This window comes from Panulirus ornatus, chromosome 46, assembly GCF_036320965.1.
Source record: "Panulirus ornatus isolate Po-2019 chromosome 46, ASM3632096v1, whole genome shotgun sequence".
NCBI classification, from domain to species: Eukaryota; Metazoa; Arthropoda; class Malacostraca; order Decapoda; family Palinuridae; genus Panulirus; species Panulirus ornatus.
This window is the reverse complement of record NC_092269.1, coordinates 27574528-27600128: the sequence shown is the minus strand read 5'-3', so window position 1 is coordinate 27600128 and position 25601 is coordinate 27574528. Positions and strand designations below refer to the sequence as shown.

At 42.1% G+C, this 25601-nt stretch overlaps 1 protein-coding gene across 1 annotated transcript in view; it reads right to left on the bottom strand.

Moving 5' to 3' along the window:
* The window catches only part of LOC139763164 (proton-coupled folate transporter-like), a 235165-nt gene that overhangs the window by 195341 nt on the left and 14223 nt on the right, over positions 1–25601 (bottom strand). The window contains exon 3 of the mRNA XM_071688875.1: positions 2686–2922. Within this exon, the coding sequence (XP_071544976.1) occupies positions 2686–2922 (237 nt within the window). The remainder of the gene's footprint in view (positions 1–2685; positions 2923–25601) is intronic.

Genomic DNA, 25601 nt, shown 5'->3' with positions numbered 1-25601 from the left:
CCTTCCCTTGCTCTTGTCCTCTCACTAACCCCTGACTTTACTCCCCAGACATTCCCAACCCACTCTTCCCCTTTACCCTTGAGCTTCGTTTCACTCAGAGCCAAAACATCCAGGTTCCTTTCCTCAAACATACTACCTATCTCTCCTTTTTTCACATCTTGGTTACATCCACACACATTTAGGCACCCCACTCTGAGCCTTCGAGGAGGATGAGCACTCCCCGCGTGACTCCTTCTTCTGTTTCCCATTTTAGAAAGTTAATACAAGGAGGGGAGGATTTCTGGCCCCTCGCTCCCGTCCCCTCTAGTCGCTTTCTACGACACGCGAGGAATACGTGGGAAGTATTCTTTCACCCCTATCCCCAGGGATAATATACATATATATATACATATACACATACACACACATACACATACATACGCACATATACACACACACACACATACATATATATACACATATATATATCCCTGGGAAATTATATGGGAGGGTATTGACTGAGAGGGTAAAAGGCATGTATAGAGCATCAGATTGGGGAAGAGCAGCATGGTTTCAGAAGTGGCAGAGGATGTGTGGATAAGGTGTTTGCTTTGAAGAATGTATGTGAGAAATACTCAGAAAAACAGAAACAACATTTATGGATCTGGAGAGGTCATGTGATAAGAGTTGATAGAGATACTCTGTGGAAGGTATTAAGACTATATGGTGTGGGAGGTAATTTGCTAGAAGCAGTGAAAAGCTTTTATCAAGGATGTAAGGCATGTGTACGAGTAGAAAAAGAGGAAAGTGATTGGTTCCCAGTGAATGTTGGTTTGCAGAAGGGGTGCGTGATGTCTCCATGGGTGTTTAATTTGTCTATGGATGGGGTTGTTAGGGAGATGAATGCAAGAGTTTTGGAGAGTGGGTAAGTATGCAGTCCACTGCGGATGAGAGGGTTTTGGAAGTGAGTCAGTTGTTTGCTGATGATATAGTGATGGTGGCTGATTTGAGTAAGAAACTGCAGAAGTTGGTGACAGTTTGGTAAAGTGTTAGAAAGAAGAAGGTGATAGTAAATGTGAATAAGAGCAATGTTATTAGGTTCAGTAGGGCTGATGGACAAGTAAATTGTGAGGTAAGTCTGAATGGAGAAAAACTGGAGGAAGTGAAGTGTTTTAGATACCTGGGAGTGGACTTAGAAGCGAATGGAACCATGGAAGCAGAAGTGAGTCACAGGGTGGGGGAGGGGGCGAAGGTTCTGGAAACAATGAAGAATGTGTGAAAGGAGAGAACGTTATTGCAGAGAGCAAAAATAGGTATGTTTGAAGGAATAGCGGCTCCAACAATGTTATATGGTTGCTAGGCATGGGCTATAGATAAGGTTGTACAGAGGAGGTTGGATGTGCTGGAAATGAAATGTTTGAGGACAATATGTGGTGTGAGGTGGTTTGACCAAATAAGTAATGTACAGGTAAGAGAGATGTGTGGAAATAAAAAGAGTATGGGTGAGAGAGTAGAAGAGGGTGTGTTGAAAAGGTATGAACATATGGAGAGAATGAGAGAGGAAAGATTGACAAGAAGTTATATGTGGCAGAGGTGGAGGAAACAAGGAAAAGCAGGAGACCAAACTGGAGGTGGAAGGATGGAGTGAGAAGTATTTTCATTACCTTACCTTATGTTACCTAACCTTCCAGCCCCAGGACCTTGTTTTACGGGGACTCCCACACCAGTCAAGAAGCTAGCCATGTCCATCAAGCAAGATCACAGGTTATGGAGTGCTAAGATGCTGTGTGCTTGTCTTTGTAAGGTAAGTGCATGAAAAATGAGTATACACTGTGTCATCAATGTGGAAGCTGCATCTAAGGTATGCATCTATGACAAGGTAATGCATCTAAGGTATCTAAGGTATGCATCTATGATAAGTTAAAGTGATGTTCACAATGTAGAAAAGATGAGAGATATACAGAACGCAGATGAGAAAGTGAAATCACAAGCATTTGAAGAGCATAACTTCAGCTATGTGTATGTCTGGCTGGGTGAGTTTTAAGACTGGGTTGGGGGAATGCTATTTAGAGCTTAGTAAGTCCATACTGTGTGATCATGATTTGCATGTACTGTAGGAGGTGAGAGGCTCTGTGTGTGTATGTTGCTGAAGTGATAGGCAGGGGTGATCTTTTCGTTTCTGCGTGGGAGTTGTTGGCTTGTTATAGGATGGTTTAGAAAGGGGTCAGTGCTGCTGCAAAGAACTGGGTGTTGAGCATATCTAAGTGGGTTCAAACTGGAAAAATATTTCTTTTAATGAGTATGTGATAAATGTTTGTGACAACAAGCAACTAATAATTATGTTGAGTGCTCTGTATAGTGTGGTTTGTAGTTTACTGGTTACTTCTGAAAGGGTAGAGACCAGGCAGGAAATGAGCAGTTCAGGATGGATCAGTTAAATTGTTTAAAAAATCATGAGAGAATAAGCAACTTTTCAACCTCATATTCATCATCTACTTCTCTTATATAACATTCACCCACAGTACTGAAATCTGAATCCTTTGCTTAAAGTGCTTGCAAACATGTCACTTTCATCCAAGACCACACGCACATCTTGAGGGATCCCTTTGCAGAAAGGAGGTCCCCAGGTATCACCCAAAAGTCTGGTAAAAGGGCAGAACACCTAATTCCCTAAGAAAGGTCAGCAATCCTGTTCCTGTTGCTTACCAAGTATAATGATGTGGCGAGAAAACTCCCAATTAAGGGAAGGGTCATGGGTATCTTTCGTCCATACTTGTCACTCCAGGAACCCAAAAAGAGCACAAAGAACACACCAGGAATGTTGGTCAGCAATTCTATGTACATATTAATGGTGCTTACAATCCGCTGCACTGAGGCCTGCTCTTCATGATGCGATGATAAATTGGCACATATATCAGTACCATACTGCTGCTCCCTGCATACCTGTGGTGTGAAAAATATGTAAGGATCATTATAAACATGTTTTCATATGCTGTAAGGTTGCTTACGTTGCTTTATACCCCACAAGATATGTCCCTTATTCAAAGGAAGATGATAGCTGCAGAATTCTGCAATCAGCTATAGCTTAATTGCATAACATACTACAGAATTTTAACAATAATGTACACTGCTGTAAAAACTCATCTACTTTCAAACATGAGTCAGCATCACTAGAAAGTTTCTAACTAGTAATATTCACCTTAAAATTCCCTTTCTAAGGCTCAGTCCTCTGTTCTTAACACTACCTCGCAAACACTGGAAATGGTGAATATGTATGTATGGAAGGAGGTAAATAATGTGCATAAGACAAGAGAACAAATGGGAACATTGGTTAAGGGGGCAAGTGGGGAAGTAGTAACAGGTAGTGATGAAGTGAGGAGATGGAGTGAGTATTTTCAAGGTTTGTTGAATGTGTTTGATGATAGAGTGGCAGAAATAGGGTGTTTTGGTCAGGGTGGTGTGCAGAGTGACAGGGTCAGAGAGAATGGTTTGGTTAAGAGAGAGGAGGTAGCATAAGCTTTGCGGAAGATAAAATCTGGCAAGGCGGTGGGTTTGGATGGTATTGCAGTAGAATTTATAAAAAAAAAAAAAGGCGGTAACTGTGTTGTTGATTGGTTGGTAAGAATATTCAGTGTGTGTAGGGATCATGGTGAAGTGCCTGAGGATTGGCAGAATGCATTCACAGTGCCAGTGTACAAAGGTAAAGGGAATAAAGGTAAGTTTTCAAACAACAGAGGCATAAGTTTGTTGAGTATTCCTGGGAAATCATTTGGGATGGTATTGATAGAAAGGGTGAAGGTATGTACAAAGCATCAGACTGGGAAGAGCAGTGTGCTTTCAGAAGTGGTAGAAGATGTGTGGATCAGGTGTTTGCTTCGTAGAATGTTTGTGAGACATACTTAGAAAAACAAATGGGTTTATATGTTGCATTTATGGATCTGGAAAAGGCATATGATAGGGTTGATAGAGATGTTCTGCAGGTCATAAGAGTATATGTTGTGGGAGTTAAGTTACTAGAAGCAGTGAAAAGGTTTTACCAAGTATGTAAGTCATGCAAGAGTAGAGAGAAAGAAGAGTGACTGATTCCCAATGAATGTCAGTCAGTGGCAGGAGTGTGTGATGTCCCCCATGGTTGTTTAACTTGTTTATGGATGGGATGGTTTGGGAGGTAAATGCATGAGTTTTGGAGAGAGGGGCAAGTATGCAGATCTGTTGGGGATGAGAGGAGCTGGGAAGTGAGTCAGTTGTTGTTCATCAATGATACAGCTCTAGTAGCTGATTCGAGTGAGAAACTGCAAAAGTTGGTGACTGAGTTTGGAAAAGTGTGTGAAAGGAGAAAGTTGAAAATAAATGTGAATAAGAGCAAGGTTATTAGGTTCAGGGTTGAGGGACAAGTTAATTGAGAAGTAAATTTGAATGGAGAAAAACTGGAGGAAGTGAAGTGTTTCAGATATCTGGGAGTGGATTTAGCAGCAGATGGAACCATGGAAGCGAAAGTGAGTTACAGGGTAGGGGAGGGGGCATAGGTTCTGGGAGTGTTGAAGAATGTGTTGAAGGCCAGAACGTTATCTCGGAGAGCAAAAATGGGTATCTTTGAAGGAATAGTGGTTTCAACAAAGTTATATGGTTGCGAGGCATGGGCTATAGATATGGTTGTGTGGAGGAGGGTGGATGTGCTGGATATGAGATGTTCGAAGACAATATGTGGTATGAGGTGGTTTGACCGAGTAAGTAATGAAAGGGTAAGAGAGATGTGTGGTAATAAAAAGAGTGTGGCTGAGAGAGCAGAAGAGGGTGTGTTGAAATTGTTTGGTCACATGGAAAGAATGAGTGAGGAAAGATTGACAAAGAGGAAATATGTGTCAGAGGTAGAGGGAATGAGAGAAATGGGAGACCAAATTGGAGGTAGAAGGATGGAGTGACAAAGATTTTGAGTGATCGGGGCCTGAACATACAGGGGGATGAAAGGCGTGCAAGGAATAGAGTGAACTGGATCGATGTGGTATACTGAGGTTGAAGTGCTGTCAATGGATTGAACCAGGACATGATAAGTGTCTATAGTTAACAATGGAAAGTTTCGTGGGGCCGGGAAGTGGAAAGGAAGATGTGGTTTCAGTGCATTACACAAGACAGCTAGACATTGAGTTGAATGAATGTGTCCTATGTTCTTTTCCTAGCGCTACCTCGCACATGCGCATGTGGGGAGGGGGTGCAATTTCTGGTGTGGCGGAGTGGCAACAGAAATGGATGAAGGCAGCAAATATGAATATGTACGTGTGTATATATATATATATATATGTATATCTCTGTGTATGTAAAGGTATGTATATGTTGAAATATACAGGTATGTATATATGCAGTTGTGGACGGTTATGTATACACGTGTATTTGGGTGGGTTGGGCCATTCTTTCGTCTGTTTCCATGCGCTACCCCGCAAAAGCGGGAGATAGTGGAACTTATTAAAAAAAAGGGGGTGACTGTGTTGTTGACTGGTTGGTAAGGTTATTTAATGTATGTATGACTCATGCTAAGTGCCTGAGGATTGGCCAAATGCATGCATAGTGCCATTGTACAAAGGCAAAGGGGATAAAGGTGGGTGCTCAAATGACAGAGGTATAAGACTGTTGAGCATTCCTGGGAAAATATATAGGAGGGTATTGACTGAGAGGGTGAAGGCATGTACAGAGCATCAGATTGGGGAAGAGCAGTGTGGCTTCAGAAGTGGTAGAGGATGCAAGGATCAGGTGTTTCCTTTGAAGAATGTATGTGAGAAATACTTAGAAAAACAAATGGATTTGTATGTAGCATTTATGGATCTGGAGAAGGCATATGACAGAGTTGACAGAGATGCTCTGTAGAAGGTATCAAGAATATATGGTGTGGGAGGCAAGATGTTAGAGGCAGTGAAAAGTTTTTATCGAGGATGTAAGGGATGTATGTGAGTGTCAAGAGAGGAAAGTGATTGGTTCTCAGTGAATGTCGGTTTGCGGCAGGGGTGGGTGATGTCTCCATGGTTGTTTAATTTGTTAATGGATGGGGTTGTTAGGAGGTGAATGCAACAGCTTTGGAAAGAGGGGCAAGTATGCAGTCTGTTGTGGATGAGAGAGCTTGGGAAGTGAGTCAGTTGCTGTTCGCTGATGATACAACGCTGCTGACTGATTCGTGTGAGAAACTGCAGAAGCTTGTAACTGAGTTTGGTAAAGTGTGTGAAAGAAGAAAGCTGAGAGTAAATGTGAATAAGAGCAAGGTTATTAGGTGCAGAAGGATTGAGGGATAAGTCAATTGGGAGGTATAAGTTTGAATGGAGAAAAACTGAAGGAAGTGAAGTGTTTCAGATATCTGGGAGTGGATTTGGCAGCGGATGGAACCATGGAAGCGGAAGTGAGTCACAAGGTGCGGGAGGTGGCGAAAGTTCTGGAAGCATTGAAAAATGTGTGGAAGGCAAGAACATTATCTCAAAAAGGAAAAATGGGTATGTTTGAAGGAATAGTGGTTCCAACAATGTTATATGGTTGTGAGGCAAGGGCGGTAGATAGAGTTGTGAGGAGGAGGTTGGATGTGTTGGAAATGAGATATTTGAGGACAATATGTGGTGGGAGGTGGTTTGATCGAGTAAGTAATGAAAAAATAATTGAGATGTGTGGTAATAAAAAGAGTGTGGTTGAGAGAGCAGAAGAGGGTGTTTTGAAAGGGTTTGGTCAAATACAGAGAATGAGTGAGGAAAGATTGACGAAGAGGCTTTATGAGTCAGAAGTGGAGGGAACGAGGAGAAGTGGGAGACCAAACTGAAGGTGGAAGGATGGAGTGAAAAAGATTTTGAGTGATTGGGGCCTGAACATGCAGGAGGGTGAAAGGCGTGCAAGGAATAGAGTGAATTGGAACGATGTGGTATACCGGGGTCGACGTGCTGTCAATGGATTGAACCAAAGCATGTCAAGCGTCTGGGGTAAACCATGGAAAATTCTGTGGGGCCTGGATGTGGAAAGGGAGCTGTGGTGTCGGAGCATTATACATGACAGCTGGAGACTGAGTGTGAATGAATGTGGCCTTTGTTGTCATTTCCTAGTGCTACCTCATGCACATGCGGGGGTAAGGGGTTGTCATTTCATGTACGGCGGGGTGGCGACGGGAATGAATAAGGGCAGACAGTATAAATTATGTACATGTGTATATATGTATATGTCTGAGTGTGTATATATGTATACGATGAGATGATATACATGTGTATATGTGCGTGTGAGGACGTGTATGTATATACATGTGTATGTGGGTGGGTTGGGCCATTCTTTTGTCTGTATCCTTGCGCTCCCTCGCTAACGCGGGACACAGCGACAAAGTATAATAAATATATAAATAAATAAATAAATAAATAAATATATATGAGTAACGAAGGGAGTGATCATCCTCCTCGAAGGCTCAGACTGGGGTGTCTTAATGTGTGTGGATATAACCAAGATGAGAAAAAAGGAGAGATAGGTAGTATGTTTGAGGAAAGGAACCTGGATGTTTTGGCTCTGAGTGAAATGAAGATCAGAGGTAAAGGGGATGAGTGGTTTGGGAATGTCCTGGGAGTAAAGTCAGGGGTTAGTGAAAGGACAAGAGCAAAGGAAGGAGTAGCACTACTCCTGAAACAGGAGTGGTGGGAGTATGTGATAGAGTGCAAGAAAGTAAACTCTAGATTCATATGGGTAAAACTGAATGTGGATGGAGAGAGATGGGTGATTATTGGTGCATATGGACTTGGTCTTCAAAAGAAAGATCATGAGAGGCAAGTATATTGGGAGCAGTTGAGTGAGTGTGTTAGTAGTTTTGATACACGAAACCGGGTTATAGTGATGGGTGCTTTGAATGCAGAGGAGAGTAATGTGGCACTTAAGGGAATAATTGGTGTACATGGGGTGCTTAGTGTTGTAAATGGAAATGGTGAAGAGATTATAGATTTATGTGTTGAAAAAGAACTGGTGATTGGGAATACCTGGTTTAAAAAGTGAGATATACATAAGTATACGTATGTAAGTAGGAGAGATGGCCAGAGAGCGTTATTGGATTATGTGTTAATTGATAAGCGCGCGAAAGAGAGACTTTTGGATGTTAATGTGCTGAGAGGTGCAACTGGAGGGATGTCTGATCCTTATCTTGTGGAGGTAAAGGTGAAGATTTGTCGAGGTTTTCAGAAAACAAGAAAGAATACTGGGGTGTAGAGAGTGGTGAGAGTAAGTGAGCTTGTAAAGGAGACTTGTGTGAGGAAGTACCAGGAAACCCTGATTACAGAATGGAAAAAGGTGAGAACAAAGGACGTAAGGGGAGTGGGGGAGGAATGGGATGTATTTAGGGAAGCAGTGATGGCTTGCGCAAAAGATGTTTGTAGCATGAGAAGCGTGGGAGGTGGGCAGGTCAGAGAAGGGAGTGAGTGGTGGGATGAAGAGGTAAGATTATTAGTGAAAAAAAAGAGAGAGGCATTTGGACGATTTTTGAAGGGAAATAATGCAAATGACTTTGAGATGCATAAAAGAATGAGGCAGGAGGTCAAGCGAAAGGTGCAAGAAATGAAAAAGAGGGCAAATGAGAGTTGGAGTGAGAGAGAATCATTAAATTTTAGGGAGAATAAAAAGATGTTTTGGAAAAAGGTAAATAAAGTGCGTAAGACAAGGGAACAAACGGGAACTTCAGTGAAGGGGCAAATGGGGAGGTGATAACAAGTAGTGGTGATGTGAGAAGGAGATGGAGTAAATATTTTGAGGGTTTGTTGAATGTGTTTGATGATAGAGTGGCAGATATAGGGTGTTTTGGTCGAGGTGGTGCGCAAAGTGAGAGGGCTAGGGAGAATGATTTGGTAGACAGAGAAGAGGTAGTAAAAGCTATGCGAAAGATGAAAGCCGGCAAGGCAGAAGGTTTGGATGGTATTGCAGTGGAGTTTATTAAAAAAGGGAGTGACTGTATTCCTAACTGGTTGGTTAGGTTATTCAATGTATGTATGACTCATGGTGAGGTGCCTGAGGAATGGCGGAGTGCTTGCATAGTGCCATGATACAAAGGCAAAGGGGATAGGAGTGAGTGCTCAAATTACAGAGGTATAAGTTTGTTGAGTATTCCTGGTAAATTATATTGGAGGGTATTGATTGAGATGGGGAAGGCATGTACAGAGCATCAGATTGGGGAAGAGCAGTGTGGTTTCAGAGGTGGTAGAGGATGCGTGGATCAGGTGTTTGCTTTGAAGAATGTATGTGAGAAATACTTAGAAAAGCAAATGGATTTGTATGTAGCATTTATGGATCTGGAGAAGGCATATGATAGAGTTGATAGAGATGCTCTGTGGAAGGTATTAAGAATATATGGTGTGGGAGGCAAGTTGTTAGAAGCAGTGAAAAGTTTTTATCGAGGATGTAAGGCATGTGTACGTGTAGAAAGAGAGGAAAGTAATTGGTTTTCAGTGAATTTTGGTTTGCGGCAGGGGTGCGGGATGTGTCCATGGTTGTTTAATTTGTTTATGGATGGAGCTATTAGGTACGTGAATCCAAGAGTTTTGGAAAGAGGGGCAAATATACAGTCTATTGTGGATGAGAGATCATGGAAAGTGAGTCAGCTCTTGTTTGCTGATGATACAGTGCTGGTGGCTGATTCGGGTGAGAAACTGCAGAAGCTGGTGACTGAGTTTGGTAAAGTGTGTGAAAGAAGAAAGCTGAGAGTAAATGTGAATAAGAGTAAGGTTATTAGGTACAGAGGGGCTGAGGGACAAGTCAATAGGGAGGTTAGTTTGAATGGAGAAAAACTGGAGGAAGTGAAGTGTTTTAGACATCTGGGAATGGATTTGGCAGCAGATGGAACCAAAAAAGCTGAAGTGAATCATAGGTTGGGGGAGGGGGCAAAATTCTGAGAGCATTGAAAAATGTGTGGAATTCGAGAACGTTATCTTGGAAAGCATAAATGGGTATGTTTGAAGGAATAGATGTTCCAACAATGTTATTTGGTTGCGAGGCATGGGCTATAGATACAGTTGTGCAAAGGAAGGTGGATGTGCTGGAAATGAGTTGTTTGAGGACAATATGTGGTGTGAGGAGGTTTGATCGAATAAGCAATGAAAGGGTAAGAGAGATGTGTGGTAATAAAAGGAGTGTGGTTGAGAGAGCAGAAGAGGGTGTTTTGAAATGGTTTGGTCACATGGAGAGAAAGAGTGAGGAAAGATTGACAAAGAGGATTTATGTGTCAGAGATGGAGGTAACAAGGAGAAGTGGAAGAGCAAATTGGAGTAGGAAAAATGGAGTCGAAAAGATTTTGAGTGATTGGAGTCTAAATATGCAGGAGCGTTTAAGGCGTGCATGGAATACAGTGAGCTGGAACGATGTGGTATACCGGGGTCGACGTGCTGTCAATGGATTGAACCAGGGCATGTGAAGCATCTGGGGTAAACCATGGAAAGTTTTGTGTGGCCTGGATGTGGAAAGAGAGCTGTGCTTTCGGTGCATCATATATGAGAGCTAGAGAATGAGTGTGAACAGTGTCCTTTGTTGTCTTTTCCTAGGACTACCCAGCGTACATGCGGGGAAAGGGGGTTTTCATTTCATGTGTGGCGGGGTGGGGACGGAAATGTATAAGGGCAGACAGTGTGAATTATGTAAAATGTTTTTTTTTTTTTTTTTGCTTTCTCGCTGTCTCCCACGTTTGCGAGGTAGCGCAAGGAAACAGACGAAAGAAATGGCCCAACCCACCCCCATACACATGTATATACATACGTCCACACACGCAAATATTCATACCTACACAGCTTTCCATGGTTTACCCCAGACGCGTCACATGCCCTGATTCAACCCACTGACAGCACGTCAACCCCGGTATACCACATCGATCCAATTCACTCTATTCCTTGCCCTCCTTTCACCCTCCTGCATGTTCAGGCCCCGATCACTCAAAATCTTTTTCACTCCATCTTTCCACCTCCACTTTGGTCTCCCACTTCTCCTCGTTCCCTCCACCTCCAACACATATATCCTCTTGGTCAATCTTTCCTCACTCATTCTCTCCATGTGCCCAAACCATTTCAAAAAACCCTTTTCTGCTCTCTCAACCATGCTCTTTTTATTTCCACACATATCTCTTACCCTTACGTTACTTACTCAATCAAACCACCTCACACCACACATTGTCCTCAAACATCTCATTTCCAGCACATCCATCCTCCTGTGCACAACTCTATCCATAGCCCGCGCCTCGCAACCATACAACATTGTTGGAACCACTATTCCTTAAAACATACCCATTTTTGCTTTCCGAGATAATGTTCTCGACTTCCACACATTCTTCAAGGCTCCCAGAACTTTCGCCATCTCCCCCACCCTATGATCCACTTCCGCTTCCATGGTTCCATCTGCTGCCAGATCCACTCCCAGATATCTAAAACACTTTACTTCCTCCAGTTTTTCTCCATTCAAACTTACCTCCCAATTGACTTGTAAAAATATATATATATATATATATATATATATATATATATATATATGTCTGTGTGTGTGTGTGTATATATATGTATACATTGAGATGTATAGGTATGTATATGCGTGTGTGTGGATGTGTATGTATATACATGTGTATGTGGGTGGGTTGGGCCATTCTTTTGTATGTTTCCTTGTGCTACCTCACTAACACGGGAGACAGCGCCAAAGTATAACAAATAAATAAATAAATAAATATATATATATTTTTTTTTTTTTTCATACTATTCGCCATTTCCCGCGATAGCGAGGTAGCGTTAAGAACAGAGGACTGGGCCTTTGAGGGAATATCCTCACCTGGCCCCCTTCTCTGTTCCTTCTTTTGGAAAATGAAAAAAAAAACGAGAGGGGAGGATTTCCAGCCCCCCGCTCCCTTCCCTTTAAGTCGCCTTCTACGACACGCAGGGAATACGTGGGAAGTATTCTTTCTCCCCTATCACCAGGGATAATAAACATATGTATATATATATATATATATATATATATATATATATATATATATATATATATATATATATATATATAGAAGAGAGAGGCATTTGGACGATTTTTGCAGGGAAAAAATGCAATTGAGTGGGAGATGTATAAAAGAAAGAGACAGGAGGTCAAGAGAAAGGTGCAAGAGGTGAAAAAAAGGGCAAATGAGAGTTGGGGGGAGAGAGTATCATTAAATTTTAGGGAGAATAAAAAGATGTTCTGGAAGGAGGTAAATAAAGTGCGTAAGACAAGGGAGCAAATGGGAACTTCAGTGAAGGGCGCAAATGGGGAGGTGATAACAAGTAGTGGTGATGTGAGAAGGAGATGGAGTGAGTATTTTGAAGGTTTGTTGAATGTGTTTGATGATAGAGTGGCAGATATAGGGTGTTTTGGTCGAAGTGGTGTGCAAAGTGAGAGGGTTAGGGAAAATGATTTGGTAAACAGAGAAGAGGTAGTGAAAGCTTTGCGGAAGATGAAAGCCGGCAAGGCAGCAGGCTTGGATGGTATTGCAGTGGAATTTATTAAAAAAGGGGGTGACTGTATTGTTGACTGGTTGGTAAGGTTATTTAATGTATGTATGACTCATGGTGAGGTGCCTGAGGATTGGCGGAATGCGTGCATAGTGCCATTGTACAAAGGCAAAGGGGATAAGAGTGAGTGCTCAAATTACAGAGGTATAAGTTTGTTGAGTATTCCTGGTAAATTATATGGGAGGGTATTGATTGAGAGGGTGAAGGCATGTACAGAGCATCAGATTGGGGAAGAGCAGTGTGGTTTCAGAAGTGGTAGAGGATGTGTGGATCAGGTGTTTGCTTTGAAGAATGTATGTGAGAAATACTTAGAAAAGCAAATGGATTTGTATGTAGCATTTATGGATCTGGAGAAGGCATATGATAGAGTTGATAGAGATGCTCTGTGGAAGGTATTAAGAATATATGGTGTGGGAGGAAAGTTGTTAGAAGCAGTGAAAAGTTTTTATCGAGGATGTAAGGCATGTGTACGTGTAGGAAGAGAGGAAAGTGATTGGTTCTCAGTGAATGTAGGTTTGCGGCAGGGGTGTGTGATGTCTCCATGGTTGTTTAATTTGTTTATGGATGGGGTTGTTAGGGAGGTAAATGCAAGAGTTTTGGAAAGAGGGGCAAGTATGAAGTCTGTTGGGGATGAGAGAGCTTGGGAAGTGAGTCAGTTGTTGTTCGCTGATGATACAGCGCTGGTGGCTGATTCATGTGAGAAACTGCAGAAGCTAGTGACTGAGTTTGGTAAAGTGTGTGAAAGAAGAAAGTTAAGAGTAAATGTGAATAAGAGCAAGGTTATTAGGTACAGTAGGGTTGAGGGTCAAGTCAGTTGGGAGGTAAGTTTGAATGGAGAGAAACTGGAGGAAGTAAAGTGTTTTAGATATCTGGGAGTGGATCTGGCAGCGGATGGAACTATGGAAGTGGAAGTGAATCATAGGGTGGGGGAGGGGGCGAAAATTCTGGGAGCCTTGAAGAATGTGTGGAAGTCGAGAACATTATCTCAGAAAGCAAAAATGGGTATGTTTGAAGGAATAGTGGTTCCAACAATGTTGTATGGTTGCGAGACGTGGGCTATGGATAGAGTTGTGCGCAGGAGGATGGATGTGCTGGAAATGAGATGTTTGAGGACAATGTGTGGTGTGAGGTAGTTTGATCGAGTAAGTAATGTAAGGGTAAGAGAGATGTGAGGAAATAAAAAGAGCATGGTTGAGAGAGCAGAAGAGGGTGTTTTGAAATGGTTTGGGCACATGGAGAGAAAGAGTGAGGAAAGATTGACCAAGAGGATATATGTGTCGGAGGTGGAGGGAACGAGGAGAAGTGGGAGACCAAATAGGAGGTGGAAAGACCGAATGAAAAAGATTTTGTGTGATCGGGGCCTGAACATGCAGGAGGGTGAAAGAAGGGCAAGGAATAGAGTGAATTGGATCGATGTGGTATACCGGGGTTGACGTGCTGTCAGTGGATTGAATCTGGGCATGTGAAGCTAGGACGCCATTTGGTAAACATGTTTACCAAATGGCGTCCTAGTTTCTTTTCTTCGATGTATATCAACTGACTGTTATATTTCTCTCTTGTGTCTCCCCTGATGATATGATTATTACACGAAAGTGCACTTGGGAACTTTTCGTGTTTCATTTTCCCCGTGGACTCATAGGAATATCTTGATCACGTGCAAAATTGTGATCCTTTCCAATATATATATATATATATATATATATATATATATATATATATATATATATATATTTTTTTTTTTTTTTGTCTCCCGCGTTTGCGAGGTAGCACAAGGAAACAGACGAAAGAAATGGCCCAACCCACCCCCACACACATGTATATACATACGTCCACACACACATATACATACCTACACAGCTTTCCATGGTCTGCCCCAGACGCTTCACATGCCCTGATTCAACCTACTGAAAGCACATCAACCCCGGTATACCACATCGATCCAATTCACTCTATTCCTTCCCCTCCTTTCACCCTCCTGCATGTTCAGGCCCCGACCACACAAAATCTTTTTCACTCCATCTTTCCACCTCCAATTTGGTCTCCCACTTCTCCTCGTTCCATCCACCTCCAACACATATATCCTCTTGGTCAATCTTTCCTCACTCATTCTCTCCATGTGCCCAAACCATTTCAAAACACCCTCTTCTGCTCTCTCAACCACACTCTTTTTATTTCCACACATCTCTCTTACCCTTACATTACTTACTCGATCAAACCACCTCACACCACACATTGTCCTCAAACATCTCATTTCCAGCACATCCATCCTCCTGAGCACAACTCTATCCATAACCCACACCTCGCAACCATACAACATTGTTGGAACCACTATTCCTTCAAACATACCCATTTTTGCTTTCCGAGATAATGTTCTTGACTTCCACACATTCTTCAACGCTCTCAGAATTTTCGCCCCCTCCCCCACCCTATGATTTACTTCCACTTCCATGATTCCATCCGCTGCCTGATCCACTCCCAGATATCTAAAACACTTTACTTCCTCCAGTTTTTCTCCATTCAAACCTACCTCCCAATTGACTTGACCCTCAACACTACTGTACCTAATAACCTTGCTCTTATTCACATTTACTCTTAACTTTCTTCTTTCACATGCTTTACCAAACGCAGTCACCAGCTTCTGCAGTTTCTTACATGAATCAGTCACCAGTGCTGTATCATCAGCGAACAATAACTGACTCACTTCCCAAGCTCTCTCATCCACAACAGACTGCATACTTGCCCCTCTTTCCAAACCTCTTGCATTCATCTCCCTAGCAACCCCATCCATAAACAAATTAAACAACCATGGAGACATCACACACCCCTGCCGCAAACGTACATTCACTGAGAACCAATCACTTTCCTCTCTTCCTACACGTACACATGCCTTACATCCTCGATAAAAACTTTTCACTGCTTCTAACAACTTGCCTCGCACAACATATATTCTTAAAACCTTCCACAGAGCATCTCTATCAACTCTATTATATGCCTTCTCCAGATCCGTAAATGCTACATACAAATCCATTTGTTTTTCTAAGTATTTCTCACATACATTCTTCAAAGCAAACACCTGATCCACACATCCTCTACCACTTCTGAAACCACACTGCTCTTCCCCAATCTGATGCTCTGTACATGCCTTCACCCTTTCAATCAATACCCTCCCATATAATTTACCAGGAATACTCAACAAACTTATACCTCTGTAATTTGAGCACTCACTCTTATCCCCTTTGCCTTTGTACAATGGCACTATGCAAGCATTCCGCCAATCCTCACGCACCTCACCATGAGTCATACATACATTAAATAACCTTACCAACCAGTCAATAATACAGTCACCCCCTTTTTTAATAAATTCCACTGCAATACCATCCAAACCTGTTGCTTTGCCAGCTTTCATCTTCCGTAAAGCTTTTACTACCTCTTCTCTATTTACCAAATCATTTTCCCTAACCCTCTCACTTTGCACACCACCTCGACCAAGACACCCTATATCTGCCACTCTATCATCAAACACATTCAACAAACCTTCAAAATACTCACTCCATCTCCTTCTCACATCACCGCTACTTGTTATCACCTCCCCATTAGCCCCCTTCACTGAAGTTCCCATTTGCTCCCTTGTCTTACAGACTTTATTTAACTCCTTCCAGAACATCTTTTTATTCTCCCTGAAATTTAATGATACTCTCTCACCCCAACTCTCATTTGCCCCCTTTTTCACCTCTTGCACCTTTCTCTTGGCTTCCTGCCTCTTTCTTTTATACCTCTCCCACTCATTTGCATATTTTCCCTGCAAAAATCATTCAAATGCCTCTCTCTTCTCTTTCACTAATAATCTTACTTCTTCATTCCACAACTCACTACCTTTTCTAATCAACCCACCTCCCATGCTTCTCATGCCACAAGCATCTTTTGCGCAAGCCATCACTGCTTCCCTAAATACATCCCATTCCTCCCCCACTCCCCTTACCTCCTTTGTTCTCACCTTTTTCCATTCTGTACTCAGTCTCTCCTGGTACTTTCTCAAACAAGTCTCCTTCCCAAGCTCACTTACTCTCACCACTCTTTTCACCCCAACATTCTCTCTTCTTTTCTGAAAACCCCCACAAATCTTCACCTTCGCCTCCACAAGATAATGATCAGACATCCCTCCAGTTGCACCTCTCAGCACATTAACATCTAAAAGTCTCTCTTTCGTGCGTCTATCAATTAACACATAATCAAATAACGCTCTCTGGCCATCACTCCTACTTACATACGTATACTTATGTATATCTCGCTTTTTAAACCAGGTATTCCCAATCACCAGTCCTTTTTCAGCACATAAATCTACAAGCTCTTCACCATTTCCATTTACAACACCGAACACTCCATGTATACCAATTATTCCCTCAACTGCCACATTACTCACCTTTGCATTCAAATCACCCATCACTATAACCCGGTCTTGTGCATCAAAACCACTAACACACTCATTCAGCTGCTCCCAAAACACTTGCCTCTCATGATCTTTCTTCTCATGCCCAGGTGCATATGCACCAATAATCACCCATCTCTCTCCATCAACTTTCAGTTTTACCCATATCAATCTAGAATTTACTTTCTTACACTCTATCACATACTCCCACAACTCCTGATTCAGGAGTAGTGCTACTCCTTCCCTTGCTCTTGTCCTCTCACTAACCCCTGACTTTACTCCCAAGATATTCTCAAGCCACTCTTCCCCTTTACCCTTTAGCTTCGTTTCACTCAGAGCCAAAACATCCAGGTTCCTTTCCTCAAATATACTACCTATCTCTCCTTTTTTCTCATCTTGGTTACATCCACACACATTTAGACACCCCAATCTGAGCCTTCGAGGAGGATGAGCACTCCCCGCATGACTCCTTCTTCTGTTTCCCCTTTTAGAAAGTTAAAATACAAGGAGGGGAGGGTTTCTGGCCCCCCGCTCCCGTCCCCTTTAGTCACCTTCTACGACACGTGAGGAATGCGTGGGATGTATTCTTTCTCCCCTATCCCCAGGGATATATATATATATATATATATATATATATATATATATATATATATATATATATATATAGATATATATATATATATATATATATATATATATATATATATATATATATATATATATATATATATATATATATATATATATTATACTTTGTCGCTGTCTCCCGCATTAGCGAGGTAGCGCAAGGAAACAGATGAAAGAATGGCCCAACCCACACACATACACATGTATATACATACACGTCCACACACGCACATATACATACCTATGTATCTCAACATATACATATATATGCACACACAGACATATACATATATACACATGTACATAATTCATACTGTCTGCCCTTATTCATTCCTATCGCCACCCTGCCACACCTGAAATAACAACCCCCTTCCCCTGCATGTAAGCAAGGTAGCGCTAGGAAGACAACAAAGGCCACATTCGTTCACGCTCAGTCTCTAGCTGACATGTATAATATATATATATATATATATTTTTTTTTTTTTCAAACTATTCGCCATTTCCCGCATTAGCGAGGTAGCGTTAAGAACAGAGGACTGGGCCTTTGAGGGAATACCCTCACCTGGCCCAATTCTCTGTTCCTTCTTTTGGAAAATTGAAAAAAAAACGAGAGGGGAGGATTTCCAGCCCCCCGCTCCCTCCCCTTTTAGTCGCCTTCTACGACATGCAGGGAATACGTGGGAAGTATTCTTAATCCCCTATCCCCAGGGATCCAAGGTATACATATATACATATACATATATATACACATACACATATACATATATATATATATATACATATATATATTATTATACTTTGTCGCTGTCTCCCGCGTTTGCGAGGTATACATATATATATATATATATATATATATATATATATATATATATATATATATATATATATATATATATATATATATATACATACATATATATACATACACATATACACATATATAAATATATATATATATATATATATATATATTTTTTTTTTTTTTTTTGCTTTGTCGCTGTCTCCCGCATTTGCGAGGTAGCGCAAGGAAACAGACGAAATAAATGGCCCAACCCACCCCCATACACATGTATATACATACGTCCACACACGCAAATATACATACCTACACAGCTTTCCATGGTTTACCTCAGACGCTTCACATGCCCTGATTCAATCCACTGACAGCACGTCAACCCCGGTATACCACATCGCTCCAACTCACTCTATTCCTTGCCCTCCTCTCACCCTCCTGCATGTTCAGGCCCCGATCACACAAAATCTTTTTCACTCCATCTTTCCACCTCCAATTTGGTCTCCCTCTTCTCCTCGTTCCCTCCACCTCCGACACATATATCCTCTTGGTCAATCTTTCCTCACTCATTCTCTCCATGTGCCCAAACCATTTCAAAACACCCTCCTCTGCTCTCTCAACCACGCTCTTTTTATTTCCATACATCTCTCTTACCCTTACGTTACTTACTCGATCAAACCACCTCACACCACACATTGTCCTCAAACATCTCATTTCCAGCACATCCATCCTCCTGCGCACAACTCTATCCATAGTCCACGCCTCGCAACCATACAACATTGTTGGAACCACTATTCCTTCAAACATACCCATTTTTGTTCTCCGAGATAATGTTCTCGACTTCCACACATTCTTCAAGGCTCCCAGAATTTTCGCCCCCTCCCCCACCCTATGATCCACTTCCGCTTCCATGGTTCCATCCGCTGCCAGATCCACTCCCAGATATCTAAAACACTTCACTTCCTCCAGTTTTTCTCAATTCAAACTCACCTCCCAGTTGACTTGACCCTCAACCCTACTGTACCTAATAACCTTGCTCTTATTCACATTTACTCTTAACTTTCTTCTTTCACACACTTTACCAAACTCAGTCACCAGCTTCTGTAGTTTCTCACATGTGGATAGGGGAGAAAGAATACGGTATAGACCCCGTTGCTCACCATTGTGAGACGAAGGGTATTCGAGTACTTAGCATTTCGAATAGTTGTTTCCTATTATACAGTCCCATAGCCTAGCGGTTAGCATGCCTGCCTCTTGCACAGGGGTCCCGGGTTCGATCCTGGCTGTTGGAGGTTTGTATGTTCTATGAAGGTGCGCGTTCATATGCACTTTATTCGTATTCATATACCTCCGCGTTGTACAGTTAGGTTCGGTAAAACGCTATCAGCTGGCTATGTGTGTCTGTTCAGTATAACCGGTATAGACCCTGTTGCTCACCATTGTGAGACAAAGGGCATTCGAGTACTTAGTATTTCGAATAGTTGTTTCCTATTATACACTCCCATAGCCTAGCGGTTAGCATGCCTGCCTCTTGCACAGGGGTCCCAGGTTCGATCCTGGCTGTTGGAGGTTTGTATGTTCTATGAAGGTGCGCGTTCATATGCACTTTATTCGTATTCATATACCTCCATGGTTGTACAGTTAGGTTCGGTAAAACGCTATCAGCTGGCTATGTGCGTCTGTTCGGAAATAACTGGTATAGACCCCGTTGCTCACCACTGTGAGATGAAGGGTATTCGAGTACTTAGTATTTCGAATAGTTGTTTCCTATTATACAGTCCCATAGCCTAGCGGTTAGCATGCCTGCCTCTTGCACAGGGGTCCCAGGTTCAATCCTGGCTGTTGGAGGTTTGTATGATATATATATATATATATATATATATATATATATATATATATATATATATGTTGTGGATGAGAGAGATTGGGAAGTGAGTCAGTTGTTGTTCGCTGATGATACAGCGCTGGTGGCTGATTCATGTGAGAAACTGCAGAAGCTGGTGACTGAGTTTGGTAAAGTGTGTGAAAGAAGAAAGTTAAGAGTAAATGTGAATAAGAGCAAGGTTATTAGGTACAGTAGGGTTGAGGGTCAAGTCAATTGGGAGGTAAGTTTGAATGGACAAAAACTGGAGGAAGTAAAGTGTTTTAGATATCTGGGAGTGGATCTGTCAGCGGATGGAACCATGGAAGCGGAAGTGGATCATTGGGTGGGGGAGGGGGCGAAAATTCTGGGAGCCTTGAAAATGTGTGGAAGTCGAGAACATTATCTCGGAGAGCAAAAATGGGTATGTTTGAGGGAATAGTGGTTCCAACAATGTTGTATGGTTGCGAGGCGTGGGCTATGGATAGAGTTGTGCGCAGGAGGGTGGATGTGCTGGAAATGAGATGTTTGAGGACAATGTGTGGTGTGAGGTGGTTTGATCGAGTAAGTAACGTAAGGGTAAGAGAGATGTGTGGAAATAAAAAGAGCGTGGTTGAGAGAGCAGAAGAGGGTGTTTTGAAATGGTTTGGGCACATGGAGAGAATGAGTGAGGAGAGATTGACCAAGAGGATATATGTGTCGGAGGTGGAGGGAACGAGGAGAAGAGGGAGACCAAATTGGAGGTGGAAAGATGGAGTGAAAAAGATTTTGTGTGATCGGGGCCTGAACATGCAGGAGGGTGAAAGGAGGGCAAGAAATAGAGTGAATTGGAGTCATGTGGTATACAGGGGTTGACGTGCTGTCAGTGGATTGAAGCAAGGCATGTGAAGCGTCTGGGGTAAACCATGGAAAGCTGTGTAGGTATGTATATTTGCGTGTGTGGACGTGTGTATGTACATGTGTATGGGGGGGGGGGGTTGGGCCATTTCTTTCGTCTGTTTCCTTGCGCTACCTCGCAAACGCGGGAGACAGCGACAAAGTATAAAAAAAAAAAAAAAAAAAAAAAAATATATATATATATATATATATATATATATATATATATATATGTTGTGGATGAGAGAGATTGGGAAGTGAGTCAGTTGTTGTTCGCTGATGATACAGCGCTGGTGGCTGATTCATGTGAGAAACTGCAGAAGCTGGTGACTGAGTTTGGTAAAGTGTGTGAAAGAAGAAAGTTAAGAGTAAATGTGAATAAGAGCAAGGTTATTAGGTACAGTAGGGTTGAGGGTCAAGTCAATTGGGAGGTAAGTTTGAATAGACAAAAACTGGAGGAAGTAAAGTGTTTTAGATATCTGGGAGTGGATCTGGCAGTGGATGGAGCCATGGAAGCGGAAGTGAATCATTGGGTGGGGGAGGGGGCGAAAATCCTGGGAGCCTTGAAGAATGCGTGGAAGTCGAGAACATTATCTCGGAAAGCAAAAATGGGTATGTTTGAAGGAATAGTGGTTCCAACAATGTTGTATGGTTGCAAGGTGTGGGCTATGGATAGAGTTGTGCGCAGGAGGGTGGATGTGCTGGAAATGAGATGTTTGAGGACAATGTGTGGTGTGAGGTGGTTTGAACGAGTAAGTAATGTAAGGGTAAGAGAGATGTGTGGAAATAAAAAGAGCATGGTTGAGAGAGCAGAAGAGGGTGTTTTGAAATGGTTTGGGCACATGGAGAGAATGAGTGAGGAAAGATTGACCAAGAGGATATATGTGTCGGAGGTGGAGGGAACAAGGAGAAGTGGGAGACCAAATTGGAGGTGGAAAGATGGAGTGAAAAAGATTTTGTGTGATCGGGGCCTGAACATGCAGGAGGGTGAAAGGCGGGCAAGGAATAAAGTGAATTGGATCGATGTGGTATACCGGGGTTGAGGTGCTGTCAGTGGATTGAATCAGGGCATGTGAAGCGTCTGGGGTAAACCATGGAAAGTTGTGTGGGGCCTGGATGTGGAAAGGGAGCTGTGGTTTCGGGCATTATTGCATGACAGCTAGAGACTGAGTGTGAACGAATGGGGCCTTTGCTGTCTTTTCCTAGTGCTACCTCGCACACATGAGGGGGGAGGGGGATGGTATTCCATGTGTGGCGAGGTGGCGATGGGAATGAATAAAGGCAGACAGTGTGAATTGTGTGCATGGGTATATATGTATGTGTATGTGGGTGTATATATATGTGTACATTGAGATGTATAGGTATGTATATTTGTGTGTGTGGACGTGTATGTATATACATTGTGTATGGGGGTGGGTTTGGCCATTTCTTTCGTCTGTTTCCTTGTGCTACCTCGCAAATGCGGGAGACAGCGACAAAGCAAAATAAATAAATAAATAAATAAAAAAATATATATATATATTCATTTATTATACTTTGTCGCTGTCTCCCGTGCTAGCAAGGTAGCACAAGGAAACAGACGAAAGAATGGCCCAACCCACCCACATACATACATACATATACATCCACGTCCACACACACATATACATACCTATACATCTCAACATATACACATATATCCATACACAAACATATACATATATACACACGTAGATAATTTATACTTGCTGCCTTTATTCATTCCCGTCGCCACCCTGCCACACATGAAATGACAAACCCCTCCCCCCACACACGCACAAGGTAGCACTAGGAAAAGACAACAAAAGCCACATTCGTTCACACTCATTCTCTAGCTGTCATGTATAATGCACCAAAACCACAGCTTCCTTTCCACATCCAGGCCCTATAAAACTTTGCATTGTTTACCCCAGATGCTTCACATGCCATGTTTTAATTTTCCAGAAGAGGGAACAGAGAAGGGGGCCAAGTGAGGATTTACCTCAAAGGCTCAGCCCTCTGTTCTTAACGTTACCTTGCTAATGCAGAAAATGGCGAATAGTATGAAAAAAGAATATATATATATATATACGTGTATGTATTCATTTATTATACTTTGTCGCTATCTCCCGCATTAGCGAAGTAGTACAAGGAAGCAGACGAAAGAATGGCCCAACCCACCCACATACACATGTATACACAGACACGTCCACACATGCACATATACATACCTATCCATCTCAACGTATACTTCTATATACACACACAGACATATACATATATACAAATGTACATAATTCATACTGTCTGCCCTTATTCATTCAGGTCGCCACCCCACTACACATGAAATGACAAACCCCTTCCCCCGCATGTGTACAAGGTAACACTAGGAAAAGACAACAAAGGCCACATTCGTTCACACTCAGTCTCAAGCTGTCATGTATAATGCACCGAAACCACAGCTCCCTTTCCACATCCAGGCCCCACAAAACTTCCCATGGTTTAGCCCAGATGTTTCACATGCCCTGGTTCAATCCATTGACAGCACGTTGACCCCGGTATACCACATCGTTCCAATTCACTCTATTCCTAGCAAGCCTTTCACCCTCCAACATGTTCAGGCCTCAATCACTCAAAATCTTTTTCATTCAATCTTTCCACCTCCAATTTGGTCTCCCACTTCTTCTCATTCCCTCCACCTCTGACACATATATCCTCTTTGTCAATCTTCCCTCACTCATTCTCTCCATGTGACCAAACTTGTATGTATATATAAGTACATATGAGTGGATGAGTCTTTCTTTATCTGTTTTCTGGCATTACCTCATGAACGTGGGAAACAGAGATCAAGTATAATAAATATATATATATATATATATATATATATGTTTGCTTTGAAGAATGTATGTGAGAAATACTTAGAAAAGCAAATGGATTTGTATGTAGCATTTATGGATCTGGAGAAGGCATATGATAGAGTTGATAGAGATGCTCTGTGGAAGGTATTAAGAATGTATGGTGTGGGAGGCAAGTTGTTAGAAGCAGTGAAAAGTTTTTATCGAGGATGTAAGGCATGTGTACGTGTAGGAAAAGAGGAAAGTGATTGGTTCTCAGTGAATGTAGGTTTGCGGCAGGGGTGTGTGATGTCTCCATGGTTGTTTAATTTGTTTATGGATGGGGTTGTTAGGGAGGTGAATGCAAGAGTTTTGGAAAGAGGGGCAAGTATGAAGTCTGTTGGGGATGAGAGAGCTTGGGAAGTGAGTCAGTTGTTGTTTGCTGATGATACAGCGCTGGTGGCTGATTCATGTGAGAAACTGCAGAAGCTGGTGACTGAGTTTGGTAAAGTGTGTGAAAGAAGAAAGTTGAGAGTAAATGTGAATAAGAGCAAGGTTATTAGGTACAGTGGGGTTGAGGGTCAAGTCAGTTGGGAGGTGAGTTTGAATGGACAAAAACTGGAGGAAGTGAAGTGTTTTAGATATCTGGAAGTGGATCTGGCAGCGGATGGAACCATGGAAGCGGAAGTGGATCATAGGGTGGGGGAGGGGGCAAAAATTCTGGGAGCCTTGAAGAATGTGTGGAAGTCGAGAACACTATCTCGGAAAGCAAAAATGGGTATGTTTGAAGGAATAGTGGTTCCAACAATGTTGTATGGTTGCGAGGCGTGGGCTATGGATAGAGTTGTGCACAGGAGGATGGATGTGCTGGAAATGAGATGTTTGAGGACAATGTGTGGTGTGAGGTGGTTTGATCGAGTAAGTAACGTGAGGGTGAGAGAGATGTGTGGAAATAAAAAGAGCGTGGTTGAGAGAGCAGAAGAGGGTGTTTTGAAATGGTTTGGGCACATGGAGAGAATGAGTGAGGAAAGATTGACCAAGAGGCAAGAGGATATATGTGTCAGAGGTGGAGGGAACGAGGAGAAGAGGGAGACCAAATTGGAGGTGGAAAGATGGAGTGAAAAAGATTTTGTGTGATCGGGGCCTGAACATGCAGGAGGGTGAAAGGAGGGCAAGGAATAGAGTGAATTGGAACGATGTGGTATACCGAGGTTGACGTGCTGTCAGTGGATTGAATCAGGGCATGTGAAGCGTCTGGGGTAAACCATGGAAAGCTGTGTAGGTATGTATATTTGCGTGTGTGGACGTATGTATATACATGTGTATGGGGGTGGGTTGGGCCATTTCTTTCGTCTGTTTCCTTGCGCTACCTCGCAAACACGGGAGACAGCGACAAAGCAAAAAAAAAAATATATATATATAAATATATATATATATATATATATATATATATATATATATATATATATATATATATATATATATAATAGAATAACTGCTACCTGTGTCTATTCATCAAGTACACAATCGGTTTCCCTTTCTTCTCCAAACACTTTCTGAGTCCACTCAACAGCAGTTTCATCTACATTCTTCACCATTCATTCTAAACCCCACATTTTCCATTCTTCTAGTGTATCTTTTTCACCTCTAAACTTTTCCTCTCCATAATACCAATTCTCCTCTTTCCTTACCTTAAATGAACTTAAACCTTTGT